This window comes from Chenopodium quinoa, unplaced genomic scaffold (genome assembly GCF_001683475.1).
Source record: "Chenopodium quinoa cultivar QQ74 unplaced genomic scaffold, ASM168347v1, whole genome shotgun sequence".
Lineage (NCBI taxonomy): Eukaryota > Viridiplantae > Streptophyta > Magnoliopsida > Caryophyllales > Amaranthaceae > Chenopodium > Chenopodium quinoa.
Window position 1 is genome coordinate 2,751,159 of NW_018743175.1, and position 27,939 is coordinate 2,779,097.

Sequence of the window (27,939 nt, forward strand, 5' to 3'; positions counted from 1 at the left end):
TAGACCGATAAAAAAGACAAAATACACGAGTTCGGTTGTTGTTCTTCTTCATCATCTTCTTCTTCTCTCCCCTAAAACTGGAGACGAATACACATCACACCTCTTCCTCTGATCTCTCTCTCTTTCTCTCTCCTCACTTTCTCTCTCCTCCTCCATTATTTTGACCATCAAAACCTTTAATGGCGGAACCAGTTGAGTTGCCAACTCGTTTAGGAATCCTCGCTTTCAGAAACAAAGTTTTGTTACCTGGTGCTATTATTCGTATTCGCTGCACTTCTCCTAGCAGGTATTTTTATTAATTTTTGTGAAATTTGAGATTATTAATTTGATTTTGTTTGATTGTGTTCTTAATTATGAAGTAATTTGTAGGTTTTTGTAATTTTTTTTTTTGGAAATTGGGGATTCTTGAATTTTCACTGTGTTTAGTTGTTGACTGTTGGAATGAGCTGGAATTTTAGCTGCTCAAGAATTATGGCGAGTAGAATACTAGAATTTTTAGTGTAGTTATTGATGATGTATGAATATGTTTTGTGTCGGCGATCAATCGATCATTTGGTTGGAGGAGAATGCTTGAATTTGGAGGTCTTGTTGTTTGGATTACGATGATCATGAGTTTTATAGTGAAAGATACAATAGTTGGATTTTGGTGGCTTTTGAAAGGACTTTTTTTTGTTTTGAGAATGGAATTCGGGTTTATAGGAATGATAGGTATATGTAATGAGAATTTCATTATCAAATTATGAAATTATAGAAAATCTAATATGGTATACAGGTTTGCAGTATGTTGTTAACCTTAATCCTTGCGAAATATGAAAACGATATGGAGGGATGAAGAGATAAGTATGATCAAAGGTTAATTGGGAGCGCGGATATGAAGAGATGTTTCGGGGAAAATAAATGCAGGGAGCATATGAAAGGACAGAAAATTTAGATGGTATTGTTAAGGTTTTGGCATATAAGTCAGAATTAGATTGGAGCTTGTGATGACATTATTCACAAGTAGACCAACATAGTAGATTAATCCAAACTTTTTTCTTAATCCCCAATGTTATTGGAAGTGGTTGATTTAGAAAAGACTTTCTGGGCATTGGAACTTAAATTTTCTCCTTTACGCTTTGTTTGGATACCAAAGAAGGAAGGAAAGGAAGGGGAAGGAAAAAGGAGGAAGGGAAGGGAAAAGAAAGGGAGGGGGAGGGGGAGGTGAGCTCCATTTTCCCTCCAAATATCTCCAATTTTGGAGGGATTATGCTTATTAAAGAGAGAGGGGAAATGGATCCCTCCCTCTCCTTCCCCTTCCTTCCCCCAATCCTTTACCCAAACAAGAGAATTTGTCCCCCTTCCTTTCTCTTCTCTTCTTTTCCTTCCATTTCTTTCTATCCAAACAAAGTGTTAATAAGATAAACCTCGAAGCTTAGCCAAATAGATTTTATAATAGATTTTACCAATATGGAGCATGTGCCATGCTGTGTGAGCGTACTATGTCAGCTTAATTTTTTATTTTTTATTTTTATTTTAAATTGTTAGTAGCCAAGTGGAGGGACATACTGATGTGATGCTTATTGTTACAGTGTAAAATTGGTGGAGCAAGAGTTATGGCAAAGGGAAGAGAAAGGGCTAATTGGCATTGTTCCTGTCCGTGATGCAGCGGAATCTGCATCAGTAGGACCTGTGTTGTATCCAGGTACTTATTGTGAAATATGTTCTAAATTCTTTGGTAGTTTCTCCATTGTGTAATTATGTATGTTATATGATCTTTTTTATTAAGGTGGAGGGACAGACTCTGGGGAACGCAATGTAAAAAGTCACTCTGGTTTGTCAGATTCTCGAAAGGCAGATGGGAAAAGTCAACAAGAGGCTGTTCATTGGCACAGCAGGTATCCCTCACATCATGCTTTTATCCCTATATAGCACCATGTTTGAATGATTCTGCTTGCTTGGTATTCGGACCCTGGTGGCAAATGTGTTAAAATATTTAACATTATCAATTATGTGAGTATTTAACATTAGCAAATATGTGATATCACTAGGGGAGTGGCTGCTCGAGCCTTACACCTTTCAAGAGGGGTGGAGAAACCAAGTGGGAGGGTTACTTACACTGTAGTATTGGAAGGCTTGTGCCGCTTCAGTGTGCTGGAACTTAATAGCAGAGGGAATTATTATACTGCAAGAATTTCTCCACTTGACATCACAAAAGCAGGTAAATCATCTGCATGTATATCGCCTAAAGCAAGTTTACGTATTTGTCATGTCTTGGAAACTTTTTTAGTCTTATTGTAAGTGACCTTTGGAGCGATCTTTGGGAAATTTAAGGTTGATATCCAACCTTTGAGCTCCCTTTGTTCCTCACGCTGATATATGACCTTTAAAGCTTTTTTTTCTCTAGAGAAATAGTCTGCAGTATGTGGCCTAACTTGTGCTAACTTAAATGGGAGGGATGAACATCAAAAGTTCTTTATGTTAATCGACAAGGAATTATACAATTTGTTTTGTATAGCAGCATGCCTAGCAAAGATGATGGCTGTCAAACTGCAGTTTAACTAATATCTGTGTGCGTTGAAGACAGAGTATACACTATTGTATTCTGTAGGCCAACAGGTAGGACTTCATTTAATGATCAAGTGAAAGAGGGGGATTTCAATTATCTCATTTGGAACTGAAGAAATCACATTGTTGGGCTTTCGATTAGATTATAGGGTTGCAGTTAAGTGCTATGTTACATGGACTCTGGAACGGGTCGGACACTGACACATGTCCAAGTGTCCAAAATTTCAATTATCTCATTTGGAACTGAAGAAATCACATTGTTGGGCTTTCGATTAAATTATAGGGTTGCAGTTAAGTGCTATGTTACATGGACTCTGGAACGGGTCGGACACGGACACATGTCCAAGTGTCCAAAATTTTAGACACGGGGACTCTTTCCGTTATTCGGACACGGGTATGGGGACACGTCAATACATAATATATTACAAAAGCTTTAAATTTTTCATTATGTCCACCCCTTTTTTTTATTTTTTATTTTTTATTAAATTTTAATTCTTTCCTCGGTAAGCTCTCCCAATAAATGGCAGTCTTCTTCTCTCCATCTTCTTTATATCAATGGTGGACTTTGAACAAGATGTGTTTTTCTTTCATGCTTCTCCTCGTTTTTCCTCTCCACTCTTAATGGAAGTGTCCGAGTGCATAGTGAAGGGTCGGACACGGATCCCGTGTCCTTGTCGTGTCACACAGACACTCCGCAATTTTAGCCGTATCATTAACATAGGTTAGGTGATTAAGGTTTTGCATCATCACTATGATCTGTTTGTTGTTGCTTGTGGGTTGGTTAATGGCAGTTTCTTTTATTTTATATATTGGGGGGCTTTGAACAGATTTTACCTAATCTAATTCATATATTATGATCAGCCTGTGTTTATTTCCCTTCCTTCATCCCAACTGCTAGATACACTTCTCTAGTTCTCTGTTACAAAGTGTTTGGTAAGGTTTCTTTAAGGCAAAATTTTTTAGGTACTGCAATTGTGGTTGAGATTATTTTTTTATTGTTTAGTTTTTCTTTGCTACTTCTTTCTCAGAGGATAATCTGGATCAAAAAATTGTGAAGAAAAGCAGTTGTATCTGTGCTTGAAATATTTATATCAAAATATGTGTAGGGTAGATTTAAGAGGATATTGTTTTGTACGGGAGCGTTCTCATATGGAGTAGTACTTCTTTCTTGACTTATATTACGAGATTACTATTTTTCTTATAATATTTTATTAACTTAATTATGTGTGTCTCGTCTTTGTCAACTTTTGCATTGCTTCTTAGAACTCATAAGTTCTATACTTATCCAGTATTTAGAATTGCATATTGTTTTGGTAGTGTATTAGGATAAATAACTTGTATTGATGTAAGACACCAAGAAACAAATCGAAGAACAAAAAAACCAAAAGAGTAGTTGTGATGTCTCCATATTAGCTGTTACTGACTTCGTAACATGATATTACACTTGCTTTTTTTTTTCTTCCCTACATAACATATGCGTTTGTATGAGTCTAATTCAATTTTATATGTAGAGGTATAGCTTTCGATCTTTTCATATCTTGTCTATGATGGATGTTGAATTATATGTTTTCAATCTGGTTCAGATATGGACCAAGCAGAGCAGGACCCTGATTTTGTCTCATTAGCTCGACAGTTCAAAGTGACTGCCATGGAGCTCATCTCAGTTCTTGAGCAGGTGAAGTATATGGTTAATTGGCTATGGTATATTTTGGTCGTTCAAATTTAGAATATAAAGCATCATAATATTATCTGAAAGTTTAGATAGATTGGTCCTTGGCTCTTCGATTTTCATATTATATGGGATGAATGAGATCATGGAGAGCTTTGCTGTCTTATTATCTTTATTTTTCTTTTTTTTTTTTTTTTAAATCTAAACTTACACTTTCATGATGACAGAAACAAAAGACTGGTGGGAGGACAAAAGTTCTTTTGGAGACTGTCCCTGTACACAAACTGGCAGATATATTTGTTGCAAGCTTTGAAATAAGCTTCGAGGAGCAGCTATGTATGTTGGATTCCATTGATCTAAAAGTTAGGCTATCAAAAGCCACTGAATTGGTTGACAGGCATTTGCAGGTATGTCCTATGGTGGTCTGTATAATCAAGTCATATATGTCTTTTAATATTTCATGTGCTTATTACCTTATTCTTTGAATGGCATTGTCTTACTAGTCAATTCGTGTAGCTGAGAAGATCACGCAAAAAGTTGAGGGACAATTGTCAAAATCACAGAGAGAATTCCTTCTGAGGCAACAGGTATATTCCATTCCTCTACTGAAGATTTAGTTGTGAGAATCAGATCTCAGGTGAATGCAACACATTTTTATTATCCATTTCATAAAGGGTAAAATCCCCTGCTCATTGGATCCCAAAAGTTGAAATGAAATATTTTCTGTAGCAAGAGCAAACTAAATTTATCTTGGCATTTTGCTCCCCTTTTGTTGTTGGATAAGGGTTTTGACAGGAGCATTACACCTTTTTGCTTCAATTAAAAGGGAAAAAGCGTATTGGGACTCAATTGACCACAGACATGTTTACGTTTATCTTCCCTGTATTTGTAAAAGATAGATTTCTATCCTTTGTGTTCCACCTTCTAAATTTAATAGTAAGGTATTTGTGCACCTCTCCCTTTCTAAAGCTTACGTGAGGCAGGATCCATAATAAACTGCGCACCTGTAGCCTTTTGTTTTTCTTTGACCCTAGATTATGAGCTCACTGTTGCTAAACTCAAGTATTTCTGTCTGATTATCATTAATATGGTATCTGAAATTACATCTGGGCGCCTGACTATAATTTTTCTGCCACTTTTTATGTGCTGAAATTTATGTATGTTGCTTTCTATGTTCTTGCGTAAATTGTACTTAGATGAGAGCTATAAAAGAAGAGCTTGGAGACAATGATGATGATGAGGATGATGTTGCCGTTCTTGAACGGAAAATGCAAAGTGCGGGAATGCCAGCAAATATTTGGAAACATGCACAGAGGGAGTTGAGGTATGATCTGATGTGCATTGAGTTGTGTGTAACTCTCTGAATTTTTTTATTTACCCTTTTTTTGCTTAATTTTTAAATGCAAGTCCCTAAATCTTGTTCTCTTTTCATCAGCAGTAGTCAATTATCCCTATTGAAATTTTGTAATATCTCCGTTTACCTTAGTTCTACTCAATTACTTAGCAACAGAAACCAAGGATAACTCAAAAAGGGAGATCACTCATGTGGTACTTTTGCTTTTAGGAAGAGAGAGAGAATTATTAAATATAATTGGGTCACAAAAAGGGGGATGGGTGATGATAAAATATGAATAAAAGGTTGACATAAGTAACAGCAACTAGAACTTAGTAAAGCGGATGAAAACAGAAAGTAAGTAGAACTTAAGTAAACGGAGGGAGTAGCTCTGTAGCTGTTCTAAGAAATTTATTAAATTTGATCACCTTGTATTTCTTAAATCAAGTTTTTTTTATGCATGATTTGTATTCTTATTACTATGTTGCAGCTTCCTTATAGTTAAATTTAATTTCTTAATTCAGGAGACTTAAAAAGATGCAGCCTCAGCAGCCTGGATATAACAGTTCTCGTGTCTACTTGGAGCTTCTTGCTGATCTCCCTTGGCAGAAGGCTACTGAAGAGCAGAAACTAGATCTTAGAGCTGCAAAAGAGCGTTTGGATAGTGACCATTATGGATTGGCCAAGATCAAGCAACGTATCATCGAATATTTGGCTGTTCGTAAGGTAGATTATCTTCCTTTTCTTTCTCTCATTGGTGGTAATAGCAGTATAATAATAGGATTTGTATGCATTGCAGCTTAAACCAGATGCAAAAGGTCCTGTTTTGTGCTTTGTTGGCCCACCTGGTGTTGGGAAAACATCCTTGGCCGCTTCTATTGCTGCTGCTCTAGGCAGAAAATTCATACGAATATCTCTTGGAGGTGTAAAGGATGAAGCTGATATTAGAGGGCATAGGAGGACATACATTGGGAGTATGCCAGGTCGTCTTATTGATGGAATCAAGGTAGATACGTCTTATCTATTTTATTTGTTTATTTTGACTTTGTAGAATACTCATGGCTATATTATTTTCATTGGCAATAGCTGTTTTATTATCCCCTTACAAGTGTTTCAGGTGTATTCATCCTATTTTGTGTATTTATATTGATATATGATGGCTTTCTATACTAACTGGAACCATATCTGACGCTGTTAGACAATAATCGAGTAAAGTATACCTCTAATAGATTAATTATAAAATACTTCCTCCGTTTCTCAATTTTTGCATCCTTTGTAAATGGCACCCAAAGTCACAAACTAATAAATGGGGAAGAGTGGAGTCAATCAATCAAAGCCTTAATCCCATAAGTGGGGTCGACTACATGAACCAAAAATGATTATTCCGTGTAGTCATTCACAAAAATCTTCCTCCTCCATCCCTTACGATTAAATACCTCATGCAAATCCATATGCTTCATATCCTTCCTAACTCCTTCCAACCAAGTCATTTTCGGTCTCTCTCTACCTTGTTTAACCACTCCATGATCCCACTCTTCCACTCTTCGTACCGGTGCACCCTGTGGTCTTCGTCTTACATGCCTGAACCAACGTAGGTGATTTTCCCTTAGTTTATTTGCAATGCCTGCCACACCCGCTTTCTTGCGGATAAGTAGGGAGAGTGGAGTAATTGACAAAAAAGCCCACGTGCTAACCTTTAAGGGCTTTAAGCACAAATGGTGGAGTTTGTTCCCCACCTAAAGTTGAGGGTAAGTTAGTAATTATGCACATAATCAGTTGAGAATTGGAGGAAATACTTCTTTGCTATATAGAGAGGGTGTTCCTTTGCTGCGTTTCTTATGCATATTTTCTTATCTTGTCTAGAATATAACTACTTGTATAATTGTATCGTTGAACAATTTGTATGAGTAATACAAAATCAAATGCTTTCTGTTCCCTTGATGTTACTTTCATTTGGAAATAGTGGTTGCTTCTCTTGGAATCACATTTTCCATCGTTGAAAGTCACATCTGCATGCTGATTTCAATTGTTTATTGTTTTTGCTTGCTATCTAATGTCGTTATCACGTTCTTTTGTGGGTATCCAGAGAGTGGGTGTCTCCAATCCTGTTATGCTGTTGGATGAGATTGACAAAACTGGCTCTGATGTCCGTGGAGATCCTGCTTCAGCATTGCTAGAAGTCCTTGATCCTGAACAGAACAAGAGTTTCAATGACCAGTATCCTTTATGACTTATAATATCCCCAGAAGTTTTGTCTCTTTAAACAGTAACTTCTTGTGGTCGTTCCCGATCTTCTAATATGGTACATTTATATGGTTTATCTCATCGTATTGCCCATTGTTCATTCCTCGCAACCTCTTTGAAAGAAGGGAAACAAGAGGGGTTTAATGCTCCTTTTTAGTTTTTTTTTTTCTTTGTGTAACTTTATTGTTTGGGGGTAGGGGGCTTTGGTTTCTCAGTGTCTCCAAATGTCATTGTTTAATTATAGTAATTTTTTATTTGGGAATATTTGATCCAATTAAATTTTATTATAAGTTTTGTTAGGGGCCTAGGGGGTTGATGAAGAGTGGATAGGTCAATGATGGAGGGGGTAAAGTGACAGATTGACTTTTTTTCTTTTTATTCCTATCTCCTATATAAGCTATATCCACCCTTGCTCTTCTCCTTTTCATTCTATTGAACAGGAGCAAGACTTTATTCTTTCTTTCAAAATATATCTCCAAGTCTTATCCCAGTAAATTTTTCAATCAAAAGTGACAAAGTGGAGGGACAGGCTTTGATTAGGGTTGGGAAGCTTTTGACCACAGGCTACCGCATCCTCTTGGATTACAAATGCTATGCTAGTATGAAGCAGCATTTGAAGTTAGATTTTTTGTATACATTAGCAAGTCACTCTAATCTCATGACTATAGATTTGAATTTGATGTCATCCCTAACCAAAGTTATACAGCTATTTGAATGTTCCATATGATCTATCCGAAGTTATTTTTGTGGCAACTGCGAATAAGTTGCAGCCTATCCCTCCTCCACTTTTGGATAGGATGGAAGTCATTGAGCTGCCTGGGTATACACCTGAAGAGAAGGCCAAAATTGCTATGCAGTATCTTATACCCAGAGTCATGGACCAACATGGATTGAGTTCTGAGTTCCTTCAGATTCCGGAGGTAGTTAGTTAACCTTACTGTTCTGATACTTCATTCTATATATAGGCGCATGCATGCATGAAAGAATTTAAACTAATCGTTTAACTGCTAAAATGAATCAGTAGCTGACAATTAAGTTTAAAGTGTATTTTGGAGACATTATATCTTAACTACCAACTGCCTATGAACATATGGGATTTGGGGTGACCTAGGCTCGGTTCCACCATATAGGCATGCTTGGATAAAAGATAATTCAAGAGGGCAATGGAATGAAAAATAAAGAAAATGGAGGTGGATGAAGGTGGTTGTAGAAGAAATGAGTTAGTGATTGTATGAGGAGAGAGGAACGAGGAAATTATTACCATCATTTTGAAGGCAATAGTTACCCATCACCACACAAGGGTAATGGTTAATCAATATTTCTCCTCCCTTCTCATTCGATTAACTACATAATTACTTATATCACCACCTAATCTATCACAACCTAATCTACTCATCTTTCTTTATATATTACCCCTAATCCAAGTGTCCCCTAAAAAATAAGTTTCAGTTCAGTTCTGGGTTTTTGAAAATAAAATAATTTCTTTTCTGCTTCTGTGTTATGGTCATGTTTACCTGGGACTTAAGTCGATCATATTATGAATTTTACATACATGAGCTTTTATGATATGAGGGGTCTAAATTCTGGCAGGGTATGGTGAAACTCATCATCCAAAGATATACTAGAGAAGCTGGTGTACGAAGTTTGGAAAGGAATTTGTCTGCCTTAGCTCGTGCAGCAGCTGTAAAAGTTGCTGAGCAAGATAATTTTTCAGCTGTTAGTAAAGATTTCCATCAGTTTTCTTCGCCAGTAGAGGAAAGCAGACTTGCTGAAGGTGCTGAAGTTGAAATGGAGGTTATTCCAATGGGCGTTAACAATCGAGAAATTTCAAATGCATTGCAGGTTATATCGCCTCTGATTGTGGATGAAACTATGCTTGAAAATGTTCTGGGAGTAAGTATCTAGGGTGCCTTTTGTCTTTCATTGCTACCTTTGATTTGACAATGTTGATGAGCTTCTTCTGATGTACAGTCTCTTAGCTTCTGCTTAGTCAATTGGTTTCATCATGTGTTCACAGCAATGTATTTCTGTGATTTTTTTAAACAACTACTTCGTATTAGATTTTTAGAGGAAAATGCCAGTATTTTTTAAAATTGATTTCTCTTGCCAGGACTAGATTAAGAGAATTAAAAGATTGGGTTAAGGAAATCTGGAGTTTTCAGATGAGGTGGAACTGGTCTTCAGCTTCCTAGTGAATGTCACCATAATTTCTTGGTTGATTTTGTCACGGCAGCATGTCATCCTAGTGGGAAAGAGATTGTGGTGTTTTTAGGTTTTTTTTTTTTAATCAGTTTTGGTTTTGGTTTTGGCTGAATTTATAAAGCATGAACGCCATTTCTATCTTCAAGAGTGTTGTGTTTTACATCAAGAATTAGTTTTAGATACTAAAAGCATCTTGCTTTGGTAGTAACACATGATTTACTTCGAATCACACTAATCTTTCGAAGGTTCTCAGAAAGGGTTCCTTGTGATTGCAGCCACCAAAGTATGATGATAGAGAAACTGCAGAACGGGTTTCAAATCCTGGGGTCTCTGTTGGTCTGGTGTGGACAGCTTTTGGTGGTGAGGTTCAGTTTGTTGAGGCTACTACAATGGCGGGAAAAGGTGAACTGCGTTTGACAGGACAGCTTGGCGATGTTATTAAGGAGTCTGCACAAATAGCTCTTACTTGGGTAAATTTTCTCATTGTATAGCTAGCTGCTACTGTTAGATATGTGTAGTACTATAGATTATAGAATGTTGAGAGTACTATATTTCAATTTTGTTGACTTCCAGGTTTTGTAAATTTATATAGAGGGTAAGAATGTTTTTTTCTCTACGAGTTCAAGATCTTTGAATCAATAATGGCACTTGACATAATTTTTACAATCTAAATGTAAATAGGTGAGAGCGAGGGCCATGGAGCTGAGCTTAGTTGCTACTGGTGAAATCAGCTTAATGGAGGGAAGGGACATTCATATACACTTTCCTGCTGGGGCTGTTCCCAAGGATGGTCCGTCAGCTGGCGTAACATTGGTGACAGCACTCGTCTCCCTGTTAAGTCAAAAGAGAATGAGAGCAGATACGGCTATGACTGGGGAGATGACTTTGAGGGGCCTTGTGTTGCCTGTTGGTGGTATTAAGGATAAGGTTGGCTTGCAATGTTCCCCACCCCTCACCCCCCCAATTTTCATACCACTTCCTTTCAGCAGTTTTTATATTGGTCCTTATATTTGAATCATTGGGACTTGTTTGATCATTACATGTCTTCATCACGGGTCTTGGTTACTGAGTGCCTAAACTGCCAACTGTCATTATGTGAGAATCTGAGAGACCAATCCACGTATGTGCCCTTGCTTTTGTATCACATGTGTTGGATTCTTCAATTTTAAACTTGATATGTGTTCCCTTTATTTGTATCAGCTCTTCACTTTGTTTATGGGAGCTGCATTAGTCTAAATTTGTGAAACTCTAATCATGAACAGTAGAATAACCAGAGTACTGCTAATCCACCAGTGCATATGTTCTAATGTAGATAATTAGATTGTATTAGTGGAATTTAAGTCTATGACTTAATTTCTGCTCAAAAACCGAACTTCTATCTGTCTGTCAAGTGAATCTGTTACATGACTATATTGAAGTGACACTCATTAAAAATTTTAGCATATTGTTTGGCATAAGGTCTTTGGTGTAGGAGTTGGGTTATCTTAATTGTTAGTTTTCTTTGTCTGCTATGTAACAGGTATTGGCGGCACATCGATATGGTATAAAGAGAATCATATTGCCTCAGAGGAATTCAAAAGATTTGGTTGAAGTGCCTTCAGCAGTTCTTTCTAATCTTGAAGTAATGTCTTTTTTTTGAAGTTCTAAATCTATTGCCTTACACAATTAGAATAACTTGAAGTAAAATGTGGGTGTCTGATGTAAAGGAGCCCATTGATTTTGTTCTCTAATGGTTTCACTTCTCTCAACCAACAGATAATTTATGCCAAGCGAATGGAAGACGTATTAGAACAGGCTTTTGAAGGTGGATGCCCATGGAGACAACGCTCAAGGTTATGACAGAACCAAAAGATTTATTTATCTTGCAAACTGTGACCGGTCAGGCATTCCAGTCTAGCAGAGGGGTTGCAAGGCTTAAGTGTATTCATCTGTGGTTTTTGTCTATGAAGACGAGAACTTCGTGACAAAGACCAGTGAGTGCTACATGTAGTAGAGATGATGAGTTAGATCATTCCTTTTGCTCTATTTACCTTTGAAAGCTATAATTATTAGTCTTGTAAATTGTACAGAAGCCCTGTACCGTCTCATAATTACAGCTCTAAAGCTTTACCTTGTAAATTTTAGTATAAGCTATACTTGGCAGCTTTTGATTAATGAAGTTTATACGAAGTATGTCTTTGATTTATGCTTTTTCGCACAAGTTTGCTACTGAAAATCATTTAAGTGGACATGTCTGAGAACCTTTAAAGAAGCCTCCAACAGAATATAAAACTGCAACAATAATAATTTCCTTAAATTTCTTCTCGGACTAATTTGCTTTGAAACTAAACATCATGAAATCAAAATTTTCAAAGTATCCTTTAAAGTTGATGAAGAAGGATAAGGAAATTATATGTTTTACAAAAAACGGAAAAAAAAAAAAAAAAAAAAAAAAAAAAAACAATTCTTGGAACAATAAAATGAATTGAACAAAAACATTCTTGGCGTTTGACAGGACAGCTTGGTGATGTTATTTGTTACAATAGAAAGATACTTTAGCATTCAAAGCTAATAACTCCAACAATTTAGGATACATGTCAAATGATGCAACTTTTCTATTGACCTTAAGATTGGCCATACAAACAAAAAAAATAGTCGGAGCATAAAAAACAACGCTTCTGTGAGTTTGCAACAAGAAAGGCAGGAGGGCTCTTGTTTCACATAAAATTTATTAAGCTTTCCAGGCCAACACAGCAACATCCATAGAGAGCTGCACAGTATAATGATCCTAAACATTCAACATGCCTTTATAAGAGTAAATCAAAATGGAAGAAAAATCACATTCAGCTTAAATATCAGCCAGTGAGGGCAGCATTAAGAGCACTGTGGACATCAACTCCAACTTGGGCTTCAGCTTTTTCCAAATCAGTGGATGCAGAATTGAGCTTTTGAGTGAATTCTGCAAGGCCCTTCTGAACAGCAGCAGGGTCAATTTGATCAACAGGTACAGCCTCAACAGCAATAATATCAGCATATGAATTTGCATGGATGAATGCAAACCCACTGCTTATAAAGTATTTTGACACATCATTCCCTTCATGAACTGACATGACCCCGGGCTTCAACTCAGCGATTGTTGCAACATGACCAGGAAGCACACCCATTTGACCAGTGGTTGCAGGTACTATGATCATATCAACCTGAAAGCAGACCAAATACAAACTAGTTCAAGTGTAGGATGAGGATAGGGGGGGGGGGGGGAGGGTGTTAATAAATAGAAGCGTTGAGCAGTGTGATTTGTGTTTCTTGTCTTTCTACTTTCACACTTTTCATAAGAAAGTTCTCCAATACAGGGAAAAGACAGATCAATTTTCCCACCTCAACCCCAAAGGAGAAAATAAATGTCAAAAGTGCAAAAACACACTCCCACACAGTCACATTGGAGCCTCAACATAAATTAATTAAGTGATAATGTCAGGGCATAAACTACCAAGGAGGGGAAAATGTCCAGCAGATTTCAGAAATTAGAAATTGTCTATATATGTATAAGGCTAATGAAACCAAACACAAAATTTGATAAATTCTAACATGAAGGTTTGAAAGATCAAAGAGAGTTAGCCAACTACCCATGTTTTTGCACTTTCGAATTCTGTTGGAACCATTCAAAAATTATATGATTCACATCATCTGTATCTCAGTAAGTAATCAGTATAAAGAATTTCATAAGGGTGCTTCTATGATATCATTGATATGTGATGTCCATTCAAAAGAAAAATCCACCACTATCAACATTACTTCCAATTTCTTAAAAAAAAGATTCCACCCTGGGTAGGGTTAAGGTGCCTGAAGCCACACTCCTGTAATAACACTAAGGTTGTTTCCAATTGAGCCTTCATCCAATATGCAACAACCGTCAATTACTTCAGCATAATTAATTATAAGTACAGACACTTTAATGGGCCATTTTTATTTAGTTCATCATGAATAAATAATCCAAAGGTTCAAGTACAGTGAATCTTCGGACATGATTACAATATCTGGTGAGTTCCTTTTGACAGCATTCATCAACATGCAAACTCTAGCTTGTGAATCCATGTAAAAAAAAACAATAAAGATACAACGATTTTTAATGGATCTTTTTATAGGGAGTAGTAAAATAGGTGTTGAATCACGAAATGGGCACAATCCAAAGTATATATTTCGTATTACCCTAAAATCCAAAATCAACCAAAATTAACCAAAATCCACAAAAACCCCTTTCTCTATTTCCCCATCATTACTTAACTTTAATAAGCATTTGGCGATTTAGGACTCTATCTGATTGAAATATAATCAGTTCATCTATAGTGTACATTAGCACGAACTCACCCATTGCACCCTAAGAAAAAAGCAGTTTAATTATTTTTTTCAGCACCGGCAACTATCTCTCATTTGCGACCCTCCTCAAGAGTCTGTCACACTATCTTCTCTACCAAGTACTGCTATAAGATCACCACACACTAACCCTCTCGGCAACGGACCTATTTCCTCCAAACAAGCAGAATCCCCTATAAATAACCATTAGAGAGAAGGCAGGAAAGCTGACCAATAATTGATAGGCACAGGCAACAAGTTCTTGCAGCAATAAGTGAGCTAAAGCTTATGGAAATTCATGTCAACTTCTCAATGTACGCAAAAATTAAGGAAAATTATACCATTAGCATTAAGAATATTAGGCCAGTTACCCATATCCTAATTAGAAGAATCCACTCAAATTGAATGTCAACTATCTCCTTCCACACAAAGATAATTTTGATAAAGTTCACAATCCATTCCATATTAATTCATCAAAAATACAAATGCAACTAACATCTACCAACAATTAGCAAACAAATCAACACAAACCCTAATTACATTGACCATAAAAAAAATCACAAATCCACCAAAAACAAAATCATCCCAGAAAAATTAACGTCAAATCCAAAAAAACCCAGATCCCAATAATCCCAATTTCATCAAAACACCATCAAATTAAACCACAATCAAATCCAAAAAACAGAGAAAACCAAAAAAAGCGAACCTCTTTAGTAGAAAGCGAGGTGGAGTAAGGAAGAGCGAGATTAATAGTGAGCTTAGAAGGGATAGTAGAAGGAGTAGGAGGACGAAGCTTCATGTAAGAAGAAGGGGTACTGGGAGGATCCATGTTTGGAACATTTTTCTTCCATTTTTCCAGAAATGTTGTCACACCTGCTGGTGTTTCCGCCGGAACTTCCGCCGACGTTGAAAAAGCCTTTGATTTGGCGGATCGGAGGAGGCGGGCGGTGGCTTGACGATACATTATTCTTCTGAAAAAGGTTGAAATTTGGAAATGGCGACTATCTCTGAAATTTGTGTTTTCTGAGTGATGTAATTTTCTCTCTCTTCAGGAGGAGGTGAGATGAGAAAGAGTAGTGTATGAGAAAAGTGGGCTTTTTGTGTTCAACAAATTTGTGTGTGGGCAATTAAAATTAGGTTTTTTTCTTGTTATGCTAATGTCTTACACTAGGCCCAATTATAAATTGTCACATAGGGGTTGAAAAAAATATTGGAGTGTTAAAAATATTTTACTGATGGTAAGATATTTATCAGTGAAGGGATGAAGATAGGAAGTAAGTAGTAGAATGGTAGGAAAACTCTTTTCTTGTTTTTCAACTTAAGTTCACAATACGTGAACTTTCATTTATATAGCCAAAATAATTGAATACAATAATATACATTATTGTACTTTATACAAATTATTGTACTTAGTCACATGTGAAGTTCAATTCAATCATGTTTCTCAACACTCCCCCTTTGAACGTTCACATGGAATGGGGTACAAGTTGTCTCATTAAAAACCTTGCTAGGTAAAACCCTTGTGGGGTAAATACCATAGCTAGGGAAAAAGAGTACAACGATATAGTATTATATGCTTTGGTATACTGCCTCGTTAAAAACCTTGTCAGGAAAAACCCGGTGGGATAAAAACCTGATCGAAGGGAAAAAGAGTGCAGTACATATAATACTCCCCCTGATCTCAGCATAGTTCACGAAGATGTCGCATTCCGATTTTGTGAACTAACTGTTCAAATTTCTTCGAAGGAAGTGATTTGGTGAAAAGGTCGGCAAGATTTTCACAAGACTGAATTTGCTGGATATTTATTTCCTTGTCCTTTTGCAGATCATGTGTGAAGAACAGTTTTGGGGCAATATGTTTCGTTTTATCTCCCTTAATATATCCTTCAGTTACTTGAGCGATACATTCTGTATTGTCTTCAAAGATGATGGTTGGGTCTTCTGTTATTGTGTTCATTCCACACTCCTTTTGGATATTACTGGTCATCGACCTCAGCCACACACATTCCCGTCCTGCTTCATAGAGGGCTATCAACTCTGCATGATTTGATGATGTCGCGGTCAATGTCTGCTTTGTTGATTTCCATGATATTGCAGTGCTGCCATAAGTGAACACATATCCATTTTGTGACTTGGCATTTTGAGGATCTGATAAGTATCTGATAACTTGCTATTTGATACGATTTTAGGGTGTTTTGAACCTAGATTACTTGATATAAATTGCGTTTTGGTTCATTTTTACTCTATTATTATGCAATTTTTGTGTATCCTTTGCTTCACGGGTTGTTGGTGTTTTTGTTGAGATTTTAGGTTCAAAAGAACGACCAAATGGAGCCCATGGATACAAAGCCGAGGTTAGAAGCAAGAAGATGGATGAAAGAAGCCAAGGAAAGGAGCATTATAGAAGAAAAGATGAAAAAGAGGGGCTTAGAAGACCCTGCACGGCCGTGCCAGCCCTTGCACGTCCGTGCAGGAGGTTCCAGAAAGCTTCAGCAAGCTGCCAAGGCCTGCACGCCCGTGCAGAAGAGGGTGCACGGCCGTGCCAGACTTTGCACGTCCGTGCAGGGTGCTCCAGAAACTCAGAACATTCTGCCAAGGCCTGCACGGACGTGCCAAATTAAGCACGTCCGTGCAGATGTAGCTGCACGTCCGTGCCAATATCTGCACGTCCGTGCAGAACTGCTCAATTCTTAGCAGTACGTTCTGCCTCAATTCTGCCCCCTCTGCACGTCCGTGCCGAACTTGGCACGGCCGTGCTTAGCCTTGCACGTCCGTGCCAAATCTGGCACGTCCGTGCAGACCTGCAGTCGAGCTTCTTCCTTGTTTTCTCCGTCCTTTTTATTTGGGGGTCATATAAATACCCCTTTAGAGCTCATTTGAAGGAGAGGCAGTTTTTCAGAGCTTTTCTCTTAGTTTGTAGTCTTAGAACATTAATTTCTCAAATCATTAGTTAGCTCTCAATTATTAGCTTGGAATTATTCAAATTCAATCATTGTAGAAGACAAAATCCACCATTGTTGCTCACCTTGAAGCTTCATAGTAACCATTTCTTACCCATCTTTTCTACTTCTCTTTACTTTGTTGTTGATTATTTGCTAGTTCTTGCATGTTTTGGATTGTTAATTAGCTTAATCCTTAGTTTGAATTTGTTCATGAATTGCTTGAAATCTTTAATTGCTTTAACCCCATGGATTGTGAGTAGTCTAAATTCTAGGGTTTGGGCAAAACCCTCAATGTAGTCACTAATTACTTGTTGCATGTGCTAATTTGGTTGTTGTGGGATGTTAATTAGTTGAGCTTAAGTGGTTTAATTGCTTAGTTCTTGTATATGGCCATTGCTAGAACTATTTATCCAAGCTTTCTCAACGAAGGATCGAGAGATGAACTTGAGTTAGCTCCCTTATGCTTGATTGACCCGAAATGCCATGAGAATAGGGATTACCGGTCAAGGGAATGTTTATGTCATCGTGATTATGCTTTAACACTTGTTTTATGCTATGTAACCACGAGAGTAGGTTGTATTCATGATTCAAGTAATCCCTCTAGCTTGAGAGAGTAGTTGGGTGCTTTAGATGACTTCCCCTAATTTATCCCATTAATTTACCTTGATTGTTGCATGCTAATTGTGATTTGTGATGAAGTTGAGTGGTATAACCCAAGCCCTAGATTCCTCTAAATATTGTTAACCTCCTCTTAGCTTAGTTGAATTGTGTTAGAAGAAGTTACTCAAAACCAACCCAATTTAGAATTCGTTTAGCTTATTTAAACGGTAGTACTCGGTGGTTGATTCAACGCCTCTCTTGGGTTCGACCCTTTCTTACCCTTACTATTGTTAGTGAGACCAAGATAGGAATCTTTATCTTTGGTAGGCTCGACGACGGCCTATCAAAATTTGGCGCCGTTGCCGGGGAGGCAAAGTCACATTGAATGTATTATTGTTGAATGAGACTAGATGTGTGTATATGTATAGTAGTTTTCTTACCTTAATTTTTGTTTATGTGTGTTTAACTTGTGATAGTCATTGCTAACGTTTTTCTTAGCTTTATTTGTCTTTGCATGACACGAAAGAGTAAGCAATCACCGCTTATTCCCGTTGATCCAGAGCTAAATAGGACTTTGAGAAACGTGAGGAGACTCTTGCAAGGCACACCCGAGTTTTCCATTGTATATTCGGATTCCGATCCGGAAGAGGTTTTTGGAACTAACGAAGAAGATAACATGGAAGAGAATCCTCCTCAACCATTGTTAAGAGACTATGACCACCCCAACGCATTCCAACTTCGGAGTGGCATACGTCTTCCTACCACAAATGCAAACAACTTTGAACTTTCACCTCAACTCATCCGTATGATTCAAAGCGATCAATTCGGAGGTAGCCCTCATGAGTGTCCTTTCGCTCATTTGGACAACTTTCTTGAGTTGTGTACAACCATCAAGCAAAACAACATTTCGGAAGAGTTCATCCGTATGCACATGTTTCAATTCTCCCTCCGTGATAAAGCAAAACATTGGTTGAGAACGGTTGAAGAGGGATCATTGAGTACATGGGACGAAGTCACTAGAGCCTTTCTTGGAAAGTATTGTCCTCCGGAAAAGACCGCCGAATTAAGAATAAAGATCACCAATTTCAATCAAGACATTGATGAAACATTGAGTGAAGCTTGGGAACGTTTCAAAGATTACACAAGGAAATGCCCCCACCATGGTTTTACATCATGGATCATTGTACAAAGCTTCTATGACGGTCTTACTCCTATTTCAAGGGCCAACCTTGATTCCGGGGCCGGTGGTAGCCTCAAAAAGCTATCGGTGGACGATGCATACAAGATGATTGAAGAAGTGGCCAAGCATTATGCATATGGAGGTGATAGAAGGCAACCCCAAACAAAGAAGGGCGGAATTCATGATCTTAGTGCAATAGATCTTATTGCATCAAAGTTTGATATGCTAGCTCACAAGCTAGATCAAGCCACCCTCACACCCTCAAGCTCTTCCTCGCAAGTCATGTCTTGTGAGACTTGTGGAGGAAATGATCACTTGTCCTCTTATTGCAACTCAACGAATCAAGAGCAAGCGGCGGCAATTGGGCAAAGGAATGAACAATACTCCCAATCCCACAATCAAAGTTGGAAGCCCCAACATAACACGGGATGGAAGCAATACAACCAAGGCCCCCCACAAAATAACTACAACCAAAATCAACCCCAACCTCAAAACCACTACAACCAACCTCAATCACAAAACCAACAAGCTCCATACCGCCATCCCAACCAAAGGGATCAAAACCACCAAAGATCACAATATAACCAACCCGCTCCTCCTCCTCCACCTCCTCAAAAGACTAGCCTTGAGTCCGTTCTTGAAACTTTCATGACTCAACAAATAAGGAACAATGCGGAGATGAATGCAAACATCCAACAACTCCAAGCACATAATAAGATAATGGAGGGCCAATTGGCTCAAATTGCACAACAAGTTAGAAGTTCATCCTCTAATCCTAGTGGTCACTTTCCAAGCTCAACGGTAGTGAACCCAAAGGAGCAAGCTAAGGCTATCACTTTGAGATCGGGAAGGGGTTATGAGGGCCCGGTTATGAGTGAAGAGGATCCACAAAAGAGAGATGAGGGAGTTGTGGTGAGAAGTGAGGATGATTTTGAAAATGAAGTAGTTGAAGTTGAGAGAAAAGAGCAAAAGAGTAATGAGGGAGCCACAAAGAAAGAAGAGGGAGATGAAGAAAGAATAGAAAAGCCCCCTATGAGAGTATATAAGCCCCCCATTCCGTTTCCTCAAAGAATTGTAGAGAAGAAGTTGAATGAGAAGTTTTCAAAATTTCTTGAAGTCATGAGAGGACTTCAAGTGAACATCCTCTTTCTTCATGCTATGTCACAAATTCCTACCTATGCAAAATTTTTGAAGGATCTTCTATCCAACAAGAGTAGGCTTGAAGAGAGTGCAACCATCTCCCTTCCTAAGGAGGTGAGTGCAATCATTCAAAACAAGCTTCCCCAAAAGCTTGGTGACCCCGGTAGCTATGCAATACCGGTGAAGATTGGAGATTTGGAAGCTATGGATGCTTTATGTGATATTGGGGCGAGTGTGAGCTTGATGCCCTATTCTATTGCAAAGACCTTGAAAGTTGGAGACTTGAAACCAACAAGAATGTCCTTACAACTAGCCGACCGCACGGTTAGGATACCTTTGGGGATTCTTGAAGATGTGACGGTTCAAGTTGGAAGAGTATTTGTGCCATGTGATTTTGTAGTAATGGAGATGGAAGAAGATTCAAGAGTACCCCTCATTTTGGGGAGACCATTTTTGAACACCGCGGGAGTGGTGATTGATATGAAGGAAGGAAGATTGACTTTGAATGTGGGAGATGAGAAAATTTCATTTTCATTCTCACAAACTTTAAAAAAGCCATTGATTGATGAAGTTCATAGAATTGACACATTGAAGAGGGACTTAGAAGAGTTCCGAGAAAGATTGTATGAAAGAGATCCTTTACAAGCTACCTTAACGGGAAGCTTAGTTGAGGAGGGTGAAGAAGCAAAGGGGTACGATCTCTTGCTCAACCAACCTTTGGCCCACGAGGTGATAAAATTTGAAGTGCTTAACGTGGAGGCAAAAGAGGAGAGGACTACGCCTCCTCCTAAGGTTGAACTTAAACCCCTTCCCCCTCTACTTAAATATGCTTTTCTTGATGATAGTGAGAATTATCCCGTTATTGTCAATGCTAAGCTCGATGACACCTCTCTTGAGAAACTCCTAGTTGTTTTAAGGAAGTATAGAGATGTCATTGGGTACAAAATTGATGACATTAAGGGGATAAGTCCCACCATATGCATGCATAAAATTCTACTTGATGATGATCATGCTTCCTCGATTGAGCACCAAAGAAGGCTCAATCCCAATATGAAGGAAGTGGTAAAAAAAGAAGTTTTAAAACTTCTTGAGGCGGGCATAATCTACCCTATCTCCGATAGTAAGTGGGTTAGCCCGGTTCAAGTTGTGCCTAAAAAGGGAGGCATGACCATCATCAAAAATGATAAGGGTGAGACCATTTCTACGAGGTCGGTCACCGGGTGGAGGATGTGCATTGACTATCGAAAATTGAATAAATCCACCCGGAAAGACCACTTCCCACTCCCCTTCATTGATCAAATATTGGAAAGACTAGCATCACATAGTCATTATTGCTTCTTGGATGGATACTCGGGATTCTTTCAAATTCCAATCCACCCCGAGGACCAAGAAAAGACTACATTCACATGTCCTTTTGGCACCTTCGCATATCAAAGAATGCCATTTGGGCTTTGTAATGCACCTTCCACATTTCAAAGGTGTATGATGTCTATTTTTTCCGACATGCTTGAATCATCAATTGAGGTATTCATGGATGACTTTTCTGTTTTTGGTTCAATTTTTGACACTTGTCTTTCAAACTTGATTAAAGTGTTAAAAAGATGTCAAGAGGTGAACTTAGTTTTGAATTGGGAGAAATGTCATTTCATGGTATAGGAGGGAATTGTTCTTGGTCATGTGATTTCTAGTAGGGGCATTGATGTAGATCGTGCCAAGATTGAAGTAATTGAGCGCCTTCCACCCCCTACAAATGTGAAGGGGATAAGGAGCTTTCTTGGACATGCGGGTTTTTACCGCCGGTTCATAAAGGATTTTTCAAAAATCGCAAAGCCGCTCACTCAATTATTGGTAAAAGATGCCCCTTTTGTGTTTACTAATGATTGTTTGCTAGCATTTGATAGGTTGAAGGAGGCCTTGATTTCGGCTCCTATAATTCAACCCCCTAATTGGGAACTTCCTTTCGAGCTTATGTGTGATGCTTCGGATTTCGCCGTTGGGTCTGTTCTTGGACAAAGGAAGGACAAGAAGCTCCATGCTATCTATTATACTAGCAAAACATTGGATGAGGCGCAAAGGAATTACACAACCACGGAAAAGGAGTTTCTAGCCATTGTTCATGCAATTGAGAAGTTTAGGTCCTACTTGTTGGGCTCTAAGGTCATAGTTTTCACCGACCATGCGGCCTTGAAGTACCTCTTGTCTAAGAAGGAACCTAAGCCAAGATTGATACGGTGGGTCTTGCTCTTGCAAGATTATGATATTGAGATTAGAGACAAGAAGGGTGCCGAAAATGTTGTGGCCGATCATCTTTCACGGTTGCCTATCTTTGTAGGTGATCTTGATAACTTGCCAATTGATGATTCATTTCCGGATGATCGACTATTTGCTATCCTTCAAGTACCGGCACCATGGTTTGCGGACATTGCAAACTACTTGTCTTGCTCTATTCTTCCTCCCGACCTCACCTATCAACAAAAAAGGAAGTTTCTTCATGATATTCGCCAATACTTTTGGGACGACCCCTTGCTCTTTAAACAAGGTGTTGATGGCCTTTTTAGAAGGTGTGTCCCGGATGATGAAATTGAAAGTGTTATCACAATGTGTCACTCATCACCTTGTGGAGGACATATGAGTGCTAACAAAACTTTGGCAAAGATTTTACAATGTGGTTTCTATTGGCCTTCCATGTTCAAAGATGTGTGGGGTGTAGTGAAAGCTTGTGACCGGTGTCAAAGAACCGGCAATATTTCAAGAAGAAGTGAAATGCCATTGAACAACATTCTTGAGTTGGAGATTTTTGATGTATGGGGCATAGATTTTATGGGGCCTTTCCCAACCTCTTTTGGGAATAAATTCATTCTTGTGGCCGTCGATTACGTGTCAAAGTGGGTAGAAGCGGTTGCATCTCCTACTAATGATGCTAAGGTGGTGGTCAAACTCTTCAAGAAGGTCATTTTCCGAGGTTTGGGGTGCCACGTGCCGTCATTAGTGATGGAGGTTCGCATTTTGCAAAGCGGTCCTTCAAGATCTTCTTTAGAAGTACGGTGTGAGGCACAAGGTGTCATTGGCTTACCACCCTCAAACAAGTGGTCAAGCCGAAATTTCAAACCGGGAGATAAAGGTTATCTTAGAGAAGACGGTGGATAGGTCTAGAAAGGATTGGTCTACGAAGCTAGATGATGCTCTATGGGCCTACCGCACCGCATTCAAGACTCCCATTGGCACCACCCCTTACAAGCTAGTATATGGGAAATCATGCCATTTAGCGGTAGAACTTGAGCATCGTGCTCATTGGGCTATTAAAACGTTGAACTTTGACCTTCAAAGTGCCGGTGAAAAGAGGTTACTTGACCTCCATGCCTTGGAAGAGCTAAGATTGGATGCATATGAGAATGTACGGATCTACAAGGAAAAGACCAAGGCTTGGCATGACAAGCATATCAACAAAAGAGAGTTCAAGGAAGGTGACAAGGTCCTACTATTCAATTCCCGGTTGAAGTTGTTTCCGGGTAAGCTAAAATCAAGATGGAGTGGACCTTTTTCCGTCAAGAAGGTGTTCCCATATGGTGCAATCGAAATTGCCAAAGAGAATGGTGAACCGTTCAAAGTAAATGGCCAAAGGCTAAAAGCGTACTTTGATGGTTTTGTGAATGAAGAGGCAAAAGTTGTTCACCTTGATGAGTTCGATATTCCTCACTAACATTTGATCCCGCAATGTCGTCAAGCTAGTGACGTTAAAGAAGCGCTACCGGGAGGCAACCCGAGTTTTCATAAATAAAAAAAAAAAAGAAGAAATCGTGCACCATTAGGTCTGCACGGACGTGCAGAACATCGCACGTCCGTGCAGACGAAGGCAGAACCTGACTAGTGAAATCTGAAGGTTCGCACGTCCGTGCCAAACTCTGCACGTCCGTGCAGTCGAAGACAGAACAGATTACCATTCTGCCAAAATCTGCACGTCCGTGCAGATTCAGCCTGCAGCATTATGAGGGTTTCTTACTAAAAAAATAAAAATAAAAATAAAATAAAAAAATTTATAATAGAAAAGACCCCCCCCCATACTCACAATTCTCACTCCTCTTTCATACTCAAACTATCCTTCATCCTCCATACTTCATACTACTCCTTCAAACGCCATACTTCCTATTTCTCACCCTTCAAACTCCATTTTTCACTTAAATCCCAACTCTAAACTACAAATTTTGCTCCTCTTTCAACATTCTTCACAAATTACTACCCCTTTTCACCATCAAAACCCCAAAGTACCAAAATTTTCTCAAACCCTAACTTTCAAAATTGATTTGGGGGTTTCTTGAATTTTGTTTCTTTAAGCAAATTGGGTGAACAAGGGCCATCAATCAACAACAAGGAGTGCTAGAAAGGTTCATTTGCGGGTTCTACACCCACGATATTCTTGGTATAATCTTTCTAATCTCAAGTTCTTCCTTTATAGTTTAAATGCTTGTTGGTTGATTTTATGAGTAGTAATAGTTGAAATTGTTGACATTTTGTTAAGTAATTGTGATTGTTGATAGTTTAGTAGTATAAAAAAAAATTGCGTGAATTGAGAGCATTGAAATTTTTGTTGGTGATAGGTTTGTGTGAGTATGGATGCTTTTGGTGTTGGATTGTTGATTTGTTGTTGGTAAATTGTGCACATTGACAATTTTGGTGTTTGATTGTTTGAATTGATAAGATCATTGTTGGTAATTTTCAATTTTCGGGCTTGTTCTTGTTGTGTGTTGGTTAGGTGGAAGAATTAGAGCCTTGTGTGTTCAAATACTTGTTCAATAGGTGTTGTGCTTGCTTGAAGTGTTCTAAAAATTTTTTTTTTGATCATGTCAAGAAGAAACCAACCAAGAAACACCTCATCCGCTAGGCTTAGAAACCCTCCACCACCATCAACCGTCGAACCACCACAAGTGGACACCCTAGGTATTGTCTTTAATAATTCGGATTTCATGGACAACTACCTAAGAATTAGTAGGAGAAGAATCCGGCCAACGAAATTTTACAACCATGAGGTAGCCGAAGCCTTAGGTGTAGAGAATGATGTGAGGCAACTTTTTTTTCAAACCGGTGTCCCAAATTGGTTAGAAATGCATGCTAACACCTATAAACGGCTTACCTTAGAATTCCTCTCCTCACTATATGTCCACCGAGATAACCGCAACAACCCCGTTACCTGACCTTCCAATTGATGAACACCCATCACAAGATGACCATAGAACAAGTGAACCAAGCATTTGGGTGGCCAACGGATGGCAAATTCGGACCTAAGGATAAGCCTTCCCGAAAGCATAACTCGGGATCTTTTTGGAGAAAAATCACCGGCCTATTTACTAGAGATCCTAGGACCGACAAGGCCACGACCATAGTACACCCCGCCTTTAGACTATCCCAGCGCCTAATAACTAATACTATTTTTTGCTAGGGGAGATAGTTCGGGTGTAGTTTCTAACCGTGAGTTGCTTTTTCTTTGGCACTTGAGTGAGGGTGACGAGAGGTTGAACTTAGGGGCTTGGCTTGTAGACCACCTAGATGATGTATCCTCGGGGAGTGGAGTGATAACAATTGGGGGGATGATCACTATTATTGCTGCTTTTCTCGATCTTAATTTTGCAGATTTGGAAATCATTCCCGGGCCAACGACACTTGACATCCGCTCCCTCAAGGCTATGCATTGGTTGGAGGAAGATGAAGAGGGTAGGACCTACACGTGGATGGTAAGTAGGCGCCCCTATGCAACTTTGCCAAATCCGGAAGCCACGGTTATTTACAACCCCGAGAATTGGGTCTTTGAGCCGGATTTTGAGTGGATTCCGGGTGGAGAAGATGACCAACCCCAAGGCGGTGAGGAACAATTCCATCAACAACAACAACAACAACATCAACATCATTAACAATTTCAGCAACAACAATTTCATCAACAACACGAGTTCCAACAAAGGGACCAAGAGGGTTACCAAGATCAAGGTGTGGGTGAAAATAACCCATACATCTCTTTTGAGCAGCAGGTAGCCAACATGAATACGAATTTTGCCCGCATGACCACCGAATTCGAGACCTTAAGGAGATCAAACGAAGATATGAGGACTTCTTTTGACAACATGAGAACAAGTTTCGAAGGTCTTAGATCGGAGTTGGGCGATTTCCGCACTATGTACCGGCATCTCTACCCAGGGGGCTCAAGCTCCCAAGGGGGCCCGAACCAATGAGTTAGTTTCTTCCTCCTCTTCTTTTTGTGCTTGCATTGCTTTAACATTGGGGACAATGTTTATGATAGCTTGGGGGGGAGTGTTCTCTCATGTGTCATTGGTTCGTGTTGTGTTTTCGTGTTTCCATGATTGAGTTTGCATGTTGGTTTTTTTCCCATTCTCTTCTTCCCTAACATCCAAATCCTTTAAATCCAAATTTGCTCCCTTTGAAATCCAATACCCTAAATCCAAATTTCTTATCTTGTGAATACCTCTCTTATCTTTTCATTTAGATGTATAGTTTTTTTTTTTTATGCTTAGTTTAGCTAGCCTAATGCTGTAATTTTTCATTTATTTTCTAAAAAAAAAAAAAAAAAAATCGAAAAACGAAAAAAAAATATTGAAAAATGAAAAAATTGCCCAAGGATGAAACTCAAATGACGACGCTAATATGTTTTGCTTGCTTGACTCTTGAGTGATGAGTAAAAGTTCTTTTAGAAGGGTGCATGCAAGAGTTGGGGTCATTTAGAGGTCTATTAATCCTGGTTGCATTAGTGTATATGAAATGAAAGTCGATGAATGCTCAATTGCACGTCTAGCATAGGATATTGTTAAATTTGTCCAAAGTAGGATATGTTTGAGTCAAATTGCGGTCCCTTGTGCCCTTAATGTGCCTCCTTTCCTCCCCGAAATGAAACTCTATTAGGGAATTGGTTATACTTGTATTATGTGTAATAAGTGGCATAATAAGCCACACGTTTCGAATAAAGAAAGAGCCGCTCACAGTTAAAAGAGGCGAGGGCAATAATGTAAAAAAAAATGAAAAAAAAAATTAAAAAAAAAATAAATAGAAAAGAAGGGAGAACAAAAAAAAAACTCCCCCAAAAATTCCCAAAATTTTGATTTTCTTTTCTTTAGAGGTCAACTTGTGGATGCCTCCCACACATTGTCGAATTTGTTGCTTATTGTTTCTTGTGAAATTCCCGAGTTAGAGTGTAATTAAGGGGCCTTGGGTGTGCATTTTGGGAGGTGGACTAGCATTTTGAGATTTTATAACCGAAAGAGGGCTCATTACAACTTTGGAATATCTAGGTGTGCTCTAATGAACTAGTAAAAGGCCAAAGGAAGTATCCTAGTGCAACCTTGTTTAGTTCTCCTCTCTACCCCCAACTCATGTGTACATCTGTATGATCGGTAATTCTTGAAAGTCGTTCACTTGTCTTGCTTGTGTCTCATATCCCGATGAGTTGACTTGGGCGAAAAATTGAACTTGTGCGATTTTTGGCGATGTGTTGTGGACTGCGTGAGTTGTGGGGCAAACTCATTGGAAACCCTCACGAGATAAAAACTCGTACTCTAAGGCGACTTAGAGGTTTAAATTGCTTCTCACTTGTGCTAAAAGTGATGATGGTTGTCACCATGCGGATTTGTTTATGTATGCTTCCCCCTTGTTGCCTCTCCTTGGATTGATGATTAGCAATTTGTTTTCCTCCTTTGGTTTGACATTTTTGTTTTGCTCGAGGACGAGCAAAAGCTTAGCTTGGGGGGATTTGATA

At 38.7% G+C, this 27,939-nt stretch overlaps 2 protein-coding genes across 2 annotated transcripts; one reads left to right on the plus strand and one right to left on the minus strand.

The window, feature by feature from the left end:
* Positions 1-6: 6 nt before the first annotated feature.
* LOC110732456 (lon protease homolog 2, peroxisomal) lies at positions 7-12,177 on the plus strand. The gene is made up of 17 exons (XM_021912403.1): positions 7-286; positions 1,569-1,681; positions 1,766-1,874; positions 2,028-2,197; positions 4,128-4,219; positions 4,441-4,620; positions 4,717-4,800; positions 5,410-5,537; positions 6,071-6,272; positions 6,346-6,552; positions 7,633-7,763; positions 8,497-8,710; positions 9,381-9,683; positions 10,268-10,462; positions 10,674-10,919; positions 11,512-11,613; positions 11,748-12,177. Exons 1-17 carry the CDS (start codon positions 180-182, stop codon positions 11,829-11,831), a joined length of 2,667 nt encoding a protein of 888 aa, XP_021768095.1. The 5' UTR covers positions 7-179; the 3' UTR covers positions 11,832-12,177.
* A 275-nt stretch (positions 12,178-12,452) lies between these two features.
* Positions 12,453-15,426, minus strand: LOC110732457 (ATP synthase subunit delta', mitochondrial-like). The gene is made up of 2 exons (XM_021912404.1): positions 15,031-15,426; positions 12,453-13,171 (listed from the first exon to the last, which is right to left on the minus strand). Exons 1-2 carry the CDS (start codon positions 15,286-15,288, stop codon positions 12,827-12,829), a joined length of 603 nt encoding a protein of 200 aa, XP_021768096.1. The 5' UTR covers positions 15,289-15,426; the 3' UTR covers positions 12,453-12,826.
* Between the last annotated feature and the right edge of the window lie 12,513 nt (positions 15,427-27,939).

Bases quoted from the DNA above. Each gene is read 5' to 3' on its own strand.
- LOC110732457 (XM_021912404.1), bottom strand. From the start codon at position 15,288: ATGTATCGTCAAGCCACCGCCCGCCTCCTCCGATCCGCCAAATCAAAG. The intron at 13,172-15,030 runs GTTCGCTTTTTT...GTCTGCTTTCAG, and splicing joins CCTCGCTTTCTACTAAAGAG to GTTGATATGATCATAGTACC.
- LOC110732456 (XM_021912403.1), top strand. From the start codon at position 180: ATGGCGGAACCAGTTGAGTTGCCAACTCGTTTAGGAATCCTCGCTTTC. The intron at 1,682-1,765 runs GTACTTATTGTG...TTTTTTATTAAG, and splicing joins AGGACCTGTGTTGTATCCAG to GTGGAGGGACAGACTCTGGG. The intron at 2,198-4,127 runs GTAAATCATCTG...AATCTGGTTCAG, and splicing joins ACTTGACATCACAAAAGCAG to ATATGGACCAAGCAGAGCAG.